This window comes from Pan paniscus, chromosome 9 (assembly GCF_029289425.2).
Source record: "Pan paniscus chromosome 9, NHGRI_mPanPan1-v2.0_pri, whole genome shotgun sequence".
NCBI classification, from domain to species: domain Eukaryota; kingdom Metazoa; phylum Chordata; class Mammalia; order Primates; family Hominidae; genus Pan; species Pan paniscus.
Genome location: NC_073258.2, coordinates 29,287,261 through 29,300,636, shown reverse-complemented (window position 1 = coordinate 29,300,636; position 13,376 = coordinate 29,287,261). Strand labels below are relative to the sequence as shown.

At 37.4% G+C, this 13,376-nt stretch overlaps 1 protein-coding gene across 4 annotated transcripts in view; it reads right to left on the bottom strand.

Annotated features, from left to right (window-relative positions):
* BBOX1 (gamma-butyrobetaine hydroxylase 1) overlaps nucleotides 1–13,376 on the bottom strand; it is an 88,605-nt gene that overhangs the window by 29,374 nt on the left and 45,855 nt on the right. For all 4 annotated transcript variants that reach the window (XM_034932310.3, XM_034932307.3, XM_008955897.4 and 1 more), the window contains exon 4: nucleotides 5,662–5,860. In XM_034932310.3, the coding sequence (XP_034788201.1) occupies nucleotides 5,662–5,860 (199 nt within the window). The remainder of the gene's footprint in view (nucleotides 1–5,661; nucleotides 5,861–13,376) is intronic.

Here is a 13,376-nt window from a genome sequence, read left to right as displayed (position 1 = left end):
TTCCTGAGACGTAATTGTGTGTCAGTTGCTGAGTTAACAGTAAAGATACGACCCTGATTACGCCACCATTTATGCCTATAAGAAGCTCAACATGACAGTGGCAATGGCAATGATATAAGCCTTCTTAGTTTTCAAAGGTTAGTTTGACTGGTAGAGTTACAAGCAGGATAGTTAATTAATAATATAAAATATAGTTGACAAATATTTTTTAAAATGACACTGTACCCTTCCCACCAAGTCTTTCTTTCTCTCCCTTTCTCTGTGTCATGCACACAAACATACTCACAGATCAGCTTATGTAAATAATAATTCCCTGGACTCTCCAGTTTATTTAGTTGTCCAACTCATTAAAAAAGGAATTTTCAGGGTTTGAGTTTTGCCATTTTAGAGAAGATTGTCTGAATTTCTCAATATTATCTTACCAGAATTATAGTATGATAAGACCATGCATTGCTACAGTCCAGCATAAAAAACAGTAGTGACATCTTACACGAGTGTTGTTCATTTTGTTTTATTAATATAATGCATGTATTACTACTAAAAATAGAATCTGCAACAAAAAGTAGAAATTGCCTTACTTTATGTTACGAGTTTGTGGGAGAGAATTTCCACTTCTCTTTCCTGATGGGCCATCAAGAGTGCAAAACTGGTTCATTTGAGTGAGGAGCATATAATTATTTTGGTTTATTATAATGCCAGGGCTTGGGGATGAGGTACTGGTAGTGGTTTCACAGAACAGAGGCTGGGAGAGAATTTCTACTGTAGCGCTGCAGAGGATGCCAGATCAATGGGAGGATGTAGCAGGTGTGGTGGTTGGAAGGGAAGAGGAAAAATGTTAGTAAGTCAAGTGAAAAGGGCAAGAAAGGCCAAAAAGCAGCCAAAAAGACATGGAGACTTGGCACAGGTTGTCTGTAGTCAGAATAAAGGTCCAGGAGATATAAAAGCAAGAGAGATACATGCAGCAAACAAAAGGTTAAGCAGGAAGAGAAAGAAGCGGTCCTGAACAAACAAGTGAGAAAGGGACTGATTTAGGGGATGGCCAGGAATAGGGAAGAATGGCATGTCATAGAAATGGCATGTGTCTGAGTTGGATTAGCTTGAGGATGGGGAGGAAGGGCTGCACGACATTGCATAATCTTAATTAAATTTATATTATTTTGCCACACCTATTTACACAACGGTAGCCTGTGTAAATTTTGAGGAGTGGATTCATTTTGTCTGAAGATAATATTGGTAGATGAGTATTTCCCCATCTTGACCATGCTTTGCATCATCCTGGGGATCACCTTCCTGTTATCCACCCTCTTTGAACTGCTGTTGGCATATATTGACTGTCATGTTCCCTCAGTTGGAATGCCAAAAGTCCGGGGTTACTTTTCAGTCTGTTCCTTCGCTTTATGGAATTTTTATTGGCCTAGATTATTTAAAGGAAGCCAATTCAAGTATTTACATTTACCCACATACAGCAATTACAAAAGGTATTTTTTCATAAAGTAGAAACCCAAATCTAAACCCAACAAAATGCCTGGTACAGTGCCATGCACGTATTAGTATTCAAGAAAGATACTCTGTTTGATTGACAGAAATTGTACTTTCTTTGGGATTTACTTCATAGGATACATTCTGAAAAAACATCCTAACTTGGTATAATCATTGAAAATGACAGTGTATGATAGAATGTAGTTTACAATAACTGTTTCCCAATGGATTAAGTCATGTCATAAAATTCATTTATTCAATAACATCACCTTTCCTAAAAGGGCTCCAGAAAATTATTTTCATTGATTTTCTTTTTTTTGGTGGGGGAGAAAGGACATGAGATGAGGCATTTTGGCGCTAGTCTGTAAAAACTTTGTGCTAAATCAAAGCTTTAAATTCTCGAAAGGTTGTCTTTTTACATACTGCTCCATGTTTACATGTATTTGACAAAATTGACAATGAGAGTTTCTTTACCTACTCTTATTCTTTTGTCCTAGGAAAGTATTCATCATTATCAAGTGAGTAAAGTTACTGAGCATTTCACATGGTTGCATAAAAAAATATTGTCTAGATGATGATGGGCTGACAAAATAATGACAAGCATCTGAGAAAATACAGATGGGGAAAATGACATGCACTTTTGTCCTGAAAGTTATTGCCATTTTGATTTAGTTGAACATAGTTTATAATGGTGAAAGATTCTAATAATTATTGCATTCATCTGCTGGTTTATAGTCCTTTACAAAGATTTAGGCATGATTTATTCATTAAACATTTATTCCTTGCCTTCTGTATATGAAGACTACATGAAATGCTGGAATCTACTGTTTTTTTGTTCATCCAACCAACCACTTAACAACTGCGATGACAGCCAAGAACCAAAAATAGCTATTCTCATTCTCATTTTAGACTCATGCATTTAACATTTTTGAAACTAATAACCCTACTTGAATGGAAAAGTGCGAGGTGGGTACTAGTTTCCCAAGGAAGGCAGGTCTAACGCGGCACCATCAGCAAACTATTATTGTTTTAGGCATCTAACCAAGAGCAGTCATAAGCTTCCTTGAAAAATCTGCATGGAGAGCAAAGTTTACTTTTAATCTGTTCCTACTTTCCTTTTTCTATCCCTCTTCTATTGTTTAATCTCTTTTCTCCATTATTTATTGTGTGCATTTATTCATTCCATTCACTCACTCACCAACTAATTATTTTTGAAACAAGAGTAAGATACTTTTCCAGTGGAGAAACAAAGATATGAAAGGGAGGGACATTGTTTAAGGCAGCTACTGAGTCTGTTCTGAAGATGTCATATCCAGGCACAAACAAAGTAGAAAGAATAACGTGGTAAATGCCATTTTGTGCACATCATTGTGAGAGTTCAGATGATATAAAGCACCCCAGTTCTATCCCAATGGAGACCTGACTTCTATTGAAGTCCCCTTTCCTTTCAGCCAGAGGTTCTCAACCTTGGCTGCACATGATAATCACCTGCAGAGTTTTGAAGAGTCCTGATACTCAGGCCAAATACCAGTACTGTTAAAAAAATAAAAAAAGAAAAACAAGCTCTGGAGATGGGATGCAGATGTCAGTATTTTTTAAATTGGCTATTCCAATAAGCAGCTTAGGTTGAAAACCACTGTTCTAAGTATTCTTTCTTCTTTTAAATCTACGTTACCCAGACTTCAGTATCACTTTTGCACATTACTATGCAGAGAAATGGAAAAAGGGGACAATGTTAGAGAAAATATTTATTTTTCTTATTCTCTGAATATCAACAAAAACAAAAAAGCAAATAAAACAACAATAACAAAAACAACAAAACTGTTCTGTCAGTTCTTGAGGTAGAGAATTAAAAATTGTCAAAAAATATGTAGAGAGATCTTGATAACCAGTGGTAGAAGTAAGGGGTAAGCTGGAAAGAAAGGCGTTTTCTGGCATGCGCATAATTTGAGAGATTCAGGTAAGAAATGTGATAATCTAAGGAAGGTGAGATGGGTAGGTTAACTTATCTGGTTAGGTGGCAAGGTCCATAAAGGACATGGAATGGTAGTAGGAGTTCTGATTTGTTTTGACAACAGACCTTTAGTATTTATTCCAATAATTTCACAATATTAGATCAGTGGCCAAATTATTAAGCCCTTTTATAGGACCTGCAAAAACAAAACAAAACACACGTAATAAATCAAGCTTAGATTCTGACCCCTAGTGTGATGGGTTTGCAGGGTAGTTTAGAGAACTCCAACAAAGATCCCCAAATTTGGCCACTCTTATGAAATTGTGAAATGCCTTGGAACAGATACAAAAAGTTTGTTGTCAGCAAATAAAAACTAAGTAAAACGACTTAGAAGAGATTTGTTTCAAAGTGTCCTGTTTAACACCAGTGGCTAAAAGCTCTTCTTTTCCATGTGCTTTCTTCATATTATTGACAGCAAGGTAGAGCAGAAAGTCCATAGATAGGACAGACTCTGGTTCCTTTATTACTATCTGTGGGCACTTGGGTTACAGATTAATTCTCTGGGCTTCAGTTTCCTTATCAGTGAACTGAAGGATAATATTTATTTCAGAAAGTTGTTGTGAGAATTAAATGAACAATACATAATACAGTTAAGGCTCTTAATAATTTTGAGACTTTCCCCCCTCTTTCCTTTGTCTGTTGTTGTTGCTGTAATCTCTAGGGCAGCTCAAATTCTTGCAGGTGTAAGGGAGATACAAATTTTATACAACACAAATCCACTAATGGTAAATGTAAGTTTCGGAGTCAGAGTAGGTGCTGTGTTGTCTAAGTCTAAACATGGCAGAGATGGCAGAGTCTTTCAGTGATTGAATATTTTTGGTCTCCTGTTTATCTACAGACCAAGTCTTACTCTAGTTTAGGGGTGGCAAATGTAAAGAGTAGCAGGGCCCTTGCAGGTCTGGAGAGGGTGGAGGATTCTGGCAAACTGGAGAGTGAGTCTACACTCTCTTCAAGGGCAGCCTCTACTTGTATCCAGTAGATTGTTGGCATGCAAGGATTTAGGCTCTGTTGTTGCTAGATATGATTTTTCAAGAAAAGTCAGGTCCACATGTAATGTAAAATCTCCCGGTTTTCAAGTGTTGACAACTAATTCCATTTTCTTTCAACATCATGTGGGCCAAACCAAACATCTGAATACAGCTCGTGTGCTTCCAGTTGTAACCTTTGGAGTTGGAAGGTCCCTTTCACTTTCAATGCTCTCTACTCTATGAGCCCAAGAATAATTGCATTAATCCCACATAAGGGACTCACTCTAAAGAAATACAGTTATACTCCCACATCTACATAAGTGTTTCCTGTTGTTAGTGTTTAACTATCCATAATTAATGTTACCTCCCAGGAAATTCTTATGCAAACAGCCTCTTGTTCCAAAGTTAAAATCAATTATATCTCCCTGTTACTTACTAAAGCACATAGGCCTAATTTTATGAATGTTAGTTTTATCTTTTAAACATGTCTGTGACTGATTTTAATTTCTCAGGGCCCAACTTTATTTTCAGCCAACTCTTGGGAGGTAAAAGTTTAATGAACTTTAACATAAAGTTTAATATGTTGTAAAGTCTTGGAGAAACACAGTCTTTCATCTCACCTGTTATGGAATAAATTATGTCCCCCCAAATTCATATGTTGAAGCCCTAACCCCCAATGCTTGGAGATGGAGCCCTGGGCCCTAAGCTAATAGGACTGGTGTCCATATCAGAAGAGAAGAGACAGCAGGAGTGTGCTATGCACAGAAGAAAGGCCATGCGAGGACACAGTGAGAAGGCAGTCATCTGCATGCCAGAAGACATAAGCCTCATCAGAAACCAACCCTGCCAGAACCTTGATCTTAGACTTCCAGTTTCCAGAACTGTAAAAAAAACAAATAAATAATTTTCTGCTGTTTAAGTTATCTGATCTGTGATATTTTGTTATGGCAGCCCAAGCAGATTATATACACCACCTATAACTAGCCTGATGTCTTTGGTGCCTGGTGTCTTTGGGCTTTTGGTCTCTTAAAAAATTATCATTCTCAGCAAAATACTACTTTTAGACTCTTCTTTTTATCTGACTTCCTACTCAAGACATTATGAGAATTTCTGTATCTTCAATCAAGGCGGTCGTCCTCAGTTGAGAACTATTTCAAACCTTATCTGTGATGGCAGAATACAAACCATTTGGTGACTCACCCATAAAATGTGAGATAGAGGAAACCCATCCTTTTCCCAAGTTTTGAAACTTCTCCTGGTTTGTCAGATGCTCCGGTGAGTCTTACTATGCCTACTTTCTTGAGGGTGGAGAGCCACTTGTATGCATGTTCATCATATCTTAAAACATCTTCAAAATCCAAAGTGGGTAGCTGGAGCTCTGAGCCCCAGTATTGGCATTCTGTGAATTGATAAAATGAAGAAATCAGATGGGATTACATTCTTTTTACATAAGACGATAACCTCAGAGAAGGGGCTAGTTCATTAAAGTTGATTGTTGATTTATAATGGACTTTATTAAATGTTATTCATATTAGAAATGCCCAAGTCACTAGGCCTTTCTTCCTTGGCACCACACCAGTCTGTTATATGCCTCCTGCTTATAACTGTGTCTGGCCCATAGCAGGTATTCAATATGCCCCATTTGTTAAGGGAATATTGTTTAGCTGATGAATGACTCTTGATCTGTATGTTCTTAGGGCTTCTCTTCATGGACACTGCTTAGAAATAACTCTGAGATACAGTATGTGTTAACAGCCAAGTTATATTGCTCAACTCCAAATAGATGATAAAATCAAAATGGTAGATTAGAACAGCATATGTCTACTCTTGGGAGCTGGGGGTTGAGGAGAGGTTTGATATGGTAGGTACAGCTCTTCTTTCCTCTTATTTCACCTGTTAAGAAGCAACCTCTGGGATCAAGTGATCCTTTGGGGTCAGCAAGAAAAGATGAAGGTATATTCCTGGAATGCATAGACCTTTTAGTGGGAGTGCCACACAGATAAGGTCAAATGCTTTCCGTTAGCTCTCTCATTCTTCATGATAAAATGCTCATAAAAATGCATAATTGAGAAAACAGAAAGAAAAATGTAAAAAATAATTGGCTTGCAAACCAGGCTCTCCCAAAGGAAGTGGAACACAGAGGAAATGCAAATTTGCCAAGGAAACTAAAACAGATATTACCAACTGAATTCAGGAAAAGCCTGACTCTAGCTCATCCGTTTGATTTCTTCCTTCCTTGGTAAGAAAATTGCCCTAGGAAGGTAAGCCTTCCTAAAAAGTGACAGAATGAGAATTTGCGATCTCAATATCATTGTGAGCAATGCTCTTCTTTTCTAGCTGGGGAATGTGTCATTTTATAGAAACAAAATAAAGCCCCCTGTTTAAGAATGAAGAATGGTGCCTCTTGTAGTAGTTGTGGACTGGAAACCATTGCTTCTTTGATGTCAGCATAGCTGTTTCTGCAGAAATAGGAATTTTTGTAGGCTTCAGATAGTGGCTTTAGTAGTAAAAAGATACATGCAGGTGCACGGAGCCACTTCTTGCTCTTCCACCAGCTAGTTGCATAAGGACATTGGCATAGGTTAGTAGGTGTGTATATGTATGAAAGCCTAATTAGGCTATAAATGCATATATTGTCAAAGTTTCTGGGTTATTAAGCACAGCAGTTTGCATAATGAGCCAGAATTTCCAGGACGAAAATTGCTAAGTGTAAATTAGGCCTCCCTAGAGCTGCATTAATTATTTTTTACTATGCTAATATTCGTTAGTACTGAACACATTCCACAGGCCTCGGTGACTTACTGTATCATCTCTGAAAGTTGAGTTGATATCCAGCCACTGGTTCTGAATCCCTAATTTTAACTCTTTTCTCTCTGTGAGGAGTAACCAGAACTGAAAGAACTACAGTCTTTCCAGTTCCTTAAGCATTGCTTTTCAAGTGCTTCTGATATTTGAGAAAACCTTAGAATTTAATATTAACCAAGTCACTTTGGCAAAGAGAAACAGGTCAGCACATGGGCCATGTTTTATTAGACCAGAGCAAGTTGGTTAAATCAATAACAGACAATGAGGCATGAAGGTTTCAGGATGATTATACATTTTGGGGGAGGGAGGAAGGATGGTTTGATACAGTTTATTGGTATTTCTTGATTATATGAGCTACCCAATCAATAGTCATTTGTTGGTTTATCTTTTCAATAAGGCTAATATTTTATCATGTCACAAGGCATGGTGATATGCAGTAGGTTTTGAAGAGTTCACAATCTATAGGAGAATTTGACATGGAAGGTGGCAATTAAAACAAAATATAATCACTGCTATAGTTGAGATATGTTCAGGATACCAAGAAGTTGTCTGTTGCAGGAAGTCAGGGACCCTGAATGGAAGGACTGGCTGAAGCTGTGGCAGAGGAACATAAATTGTGACGATTTCATGGACATTTATCAGTTCCCAAATAATACTTTTATAATTTCTTATGCCTGCCTTTACTTTAATCTCTTAATCCTGCTATCTTCATAAGCTGAGGATATACATCACCTCAGGACCACTGTGATAATTTTGTTAACTGTATAAATTGATTGTAAAACAGAAGACAACCATAAGGTCTGACTGCCTGCGGGGTTGGGCAAAAAGGGCCATGTTTTTCTTCTTGCAGAGAGCCTATAAATGGACGTGCAAGTAGGGAAGAGATCGCTAAATTCTTTTCCTAGCAAGGAATATTAATATTAATACCCTGGGAAAGGAATGCATTCCTGGGGGAGGTCTATAAACGGCTCCTCTGGGAATGTCTGTTTTATGTGTTTGAGATAAGGACTGAGATATGCCCTGGTCTCCTGAAGTACCCTCAGGCTTACTAGTGTGGGGAAAAACTCTGCCCTGGTAAATTTGTGGTCAGACTGGCTCTCTGCTCTCAAACCCTGTTTTCTGTTGTTTAAGATGTTTATCAAGACAATACGTGCACCGCTGAAAATAGACCCTTATCAGTAGTTCTGCTTTTGCCCTTTGCCTTGTGGTCTTTGTTAAACCCTTACCAGTAGTTCTGCTTTTGCCCTTTGTCCTATTCCCTCAGAAGCATGTGATCTTTGTTAGACCCTTACTAGTAGTTCTGCTTTTTGCCCTTTGAAGCATGTGATCTTTGTACCTACTCCCTGTTCTTACACCCCCACCCTTTTTGAAACCCTTAATAAAAACTTGCTGGTCTGAGACTCAGGCTGGCATCATGGTCCTACTGATATGCGATGTCACCCCCAGCAGCCCAGCTGTAAAATTCTTCTCTTTGTACTGTCTCTCTATTTCTCAGCCAGCTGACACTTATGGAAAATAGAAAGAACCTATGTTGAAATATTGGGGGCAGTTTCCCCCAATAGGTATTAAATTTTCTGATCCCTTGTCTAGTGTTCTTTCTTGATGCCCAGCTACTCTTTCATGTTCGTGAAGTTCCCCAGGGCAGTCCCTCATACTTAAACTATTTCCAAAAGAAAACGGGATTGATTTCATATGGTAAGAGCCTCTTCTCAGAGAGGCAATAGATGTGGCTTTGTTTTGAATATTGGATTATGTGATTGTTTGCTTTGCCACTCCCATTTGCTCATTGTGTTTACAGTCCTCTGATTGTAATATCTGATACCAATTAAAAAGGTTGGCAGGAAGAGGATGATAAATGTTATACAAATTACATACTGACTGCCTAACTAGAAAGGTCATTTGGGTTTTAGTGAGAAGAAAAATTTACTGGCCAAAACATCAGTGTTAAGGGCATGAATAACAAATCACCATTTCCTCTTTCCAAAGCTCACACCTAAGTGGACCATGTCCAGAACATTAAAAGATTTATTGAAAACAGCTTTAAGCTTGTTAGAAATCAGGGGCTCATGGAGTATTAGAAGTGGATGGGATGTTAAAGACTCACTTGGCATTTTCATATTGATTTTTCGATTTCCCATCACCATTTGTTCTTATCACTGAATAAAACGTTTGCCTAAATAGCAGCTGAAAATTCTAGTTTTCTGGTACTGTGGTAATTGGTCCAAAAATGTATTTTCTATTCCTATGTAGACTGTTGTATGGAATTAGGTATTGTCTACATGATTATCTATAGTAAATGTGTTGCCTTTACTACAGCTGTTTAAGTAATTTATAGATGAGCATTTATTAAGATTTTAAGAAAAATGTATTGTTTCCTATTGAGAGTAAAGCAGCCTAGAGAGATGATAGTGGTACAGACTATAGTACTGTCCAATAGGGCTTTCTGCAATAATGGAAATATTCCATATCTGTGCTGTCCAATATCATAGCTACTAGAAACACATGGTTATTGAGATTTGACATCTGGCTGGTGAAACAGAGGCACTAAAGTGTTTACTTTATTTAATTTTAATTAATTTAAATAGATAGCCGTATGTATGTGACTGGTACTGCACTAGATAGGTCATGCATGAAGAAAAGAGCATGGAGGCAAGAGACTTGGGTTTGAATCATTGTCCAGCCTCTTACCAGGTGCTATCATTTCTTGGCTTCTTCTCTGTGTCTCACTCTTTTATAAAATAGAGACAGTTATGCTTACTCTGCAGATCTTTTATGACCATGTAATAATATTATGAAAGGAGTTTGGTACAGTACATGGCACATAGAAGATCCATAGTATCAATAATAATAGCCAATATTTGCTGAATAGGTCAGGCACAGTGCTAGTACCTTATTTCTTTTAATCTCCACAGCAAATATATGTAACAGATGCTTTCAGTGTTGCTGTGTTATAGAGAAGGGAACAGAGTTCCAAGTCATGCAGCTAATGATTTATAAGACTACTTAGTCAAATCCAAGTGACTGATTCAAAAATCTATAATTTTAACAACTGCATATAAAATAAACACTTGATGCCTTGAAGTACTATCATCATGGGTATTTTTATGTCCTGTGTCTGAATGTCCGTAGCTTAGTCTGTCCCTCATAAAGGAAATCTACTAGATAAAAATGAAAGCAGAGCAAGTTACAATTAGGAACATTTTGTCTGAACTTGTTCAAGCATGGGTGTTTAAAGATAAACCTTGGCTCCTAGTCAGAATTTTAAATGCAGGAAAAGCACTATGAGCAGGTTTCATTGCACAACACTGAAACAACATTGCTATTCACCTTTGGTGAAATGAACCAAGGCTTTGCACACTGAAAAATCAGCTAGCTTCTCTTCTTTAGTATGTGCCACTATATTTCAGTGATCCATGCCTTTTTGGTTTTACTTAAGGTCATTATCACTTTCCAGAGAGTTTCAGTGACCATGTGGCAGGGAAATATAATACACAGTGATTGAAAAATCATTTTCACAAGATGAATTTTCTTTAAACGTTGAGTTTATATTTTGACTACATTGTTCATTCAAGAAGCGAAGCGTCTGATTAGGGCACACACTACATACTTCCATAGCATGTTTCAATGAATTTTTGTTTCTATATGAGCTTTTTTTTCCATTATAAAATAGCACCCACACACACTCACCCATAATATTCTTTGTTTTAAAAATACAGAAAGATTTATATTCTTTAAAAAATATATTATCTTTTAGATGTGTAAAGTTAACCATATTCACACAAAGAGACTCTAGGATAATGCACAGCTGTCAATACAATAGGCAGCATAGTCTGTAGTATAAATAATTCCGATTTTACAGGACTTTACCATCACAGTGTGGTTACAATGGTTTTTCAGTTCTTCAAAATGTATACTTTTTCAACCATAGCTCTCTGTTGGAGTGCTCTAGTTAGGAGTTTTGCTGAAATCAGAGACTAAGGGCCATAGCCCATTAGAACCTGTGTACCAATATGAGCCTCTCCTAAATTTGATTATGCTAAATATGACTTTCACAGACGCTGCTGTGACTAACCAGTTTTCAAATTCTTCATAGTGGCCTGAATGCAAAATACTTTAATTTTCAGGGATATAGACATACCCTTGGAGTTACTGCGGGTTGGGTTCCAGACTGCCACAACAAAGTGAATAGCTAAATAAAGTGAGTCATGCAGAATTTTTGGTTTCCTAATGCATACAAAACTTATGTTTACATTATACTGTAGTCTGTAAGTATGAAACAGCACTACATCTGAAAAATATGTATACCTTAATTAAAAAATACTTTATTGCTAAAAATTGCTAATGATCATCTTAGTCTTCTGTGAGTCATAATCTTTTTGCTGGTGGAGGGTCTTGCCTCAACGTTGATGGTTGCTGACTGATCAGAGTGGAAGTTGGTGAGGGCTGGGGTGGCTGTGGCAGTTTCTTAAGACAACAGTGAAGTCTGCTCCATTATTAATTCTTTCTTTCATGAAGTATTTCTTTGTAGTATGTGATGCTGTTCGATAGCATTTTTCCACAGTGGAACTTCTTTCAAAATTTGGGTAAATCTTCTCAGACTCTGCCACTACTTTATAAACAGCATTTATGTAGTAGTCTAAATCCTTTGTTTTCATTTCAACAATGTCCACATCATCTTCACCAGGAGTAGATTCCATCTCAAGAAACCACTTTCTTTGCCCATTCAAAAGAATCAACTCCTCATTCATTCAAGTTTTATTATGAGATTGTAGCAATTTAGTTACATCTTCAGGCTCTACTTCTAATTCTAGTTCTCTTGCTATTTCCACCACATCTTCAGTTACTTCCTCTGCTGAAGTCTTGAACCCCTCAAAGCCATCCATGAGGGCTGAAATCAACTTCTTCCAAACTCCTGTTAATGTTAGTATTTTTACCTCCTCCCATGAATCAAAAACGTTCATAATAGCATCTAGAACGGTGAATCCTTTCCAGAAGTTTTCCAATTTATTTTGCCCACAGCCATCAGAGGAAACACTATCTGTGGCAGCAATAACCTTATAAAATGTGTGTTTCTTAAATGATAAGACTGAAAGTCAAAATGACTCCTTGCTCCCTGGGCTGCAGAATGAATGTTGCGTTAGCAGGCATAAAAACAGCATCAATCTCCTTGTACATCTTAATAAGAGCTTTTAAATGACTAGTTACATTGTCAGTGAAAAGTAGTATTTTGAAAAGCATCTTCTCTTTCTGAGCAGTGAGTCTCAACAGCTATTGAACAAATATTCAGTAAGCCATGCTGTAAATAGACGTATGGTCATCCAGGTTTTGTTTTTCCATTGATAGAGCACAGGCAGAACAGATTCAGTATAATTCTTAACGGTCCTAGAATTTTCAGAATAGTAAATGATCATTGGTTTCAACTTAAAGTCAATAGCTGTATTGGTCCCTAACAAAAGGGTCAGTCTGTTTTTTGGAGTGTTGAAGCTAGGCATTGACCTCTCTTTTTTAGCTATGAAAATCCTGGATGGCATCTTTTCCAATATTAGGCATTTTATCTACATGGACAATCTGCTACTTAGTGTATCCACCTTCATCAATGATCTTAGCTAGATCTTCCAGATCACTTGCTGCAGCTTCTCCATCACAATTGCTACTTCACCTTGCACTTTCATGTTATAAAGAAAACTTCTTTCCTTAAACCTCATGAACAAACCTCTGCTACTGCCAGACTTTTCTTCTATAGCTTCTTTACCTCTCTCAGGCTTCACAGAATTAAACAGAGTTAGGGCCTTGCTCTGAATTAGGCTTTGGCTTAAGGAAATGTGGCTGGTTTGATCTTCTATTCAGACCCCTCAAACTTTCTCCACATCAGCAGTAAGGCTGTTTTGCTTTCTTATCATTTGTGTGTTTACTGGAGTAGCACTTTCAATTTCCTTCTGTAACTTTTCCTTTGCATTCTTCACAACTTGGCTGACAGTCTGGTGCAAGAGGCCTAGCTTTTGGCCTCCCTCAGCTTTCATGCCTTTCTCACTAACCGTAATAATTTCTAGCTCTTGATTTAAAGTGAGAGACATGCAACTCTTCCTTTCACTGAAAGACTTAGAGGTCAT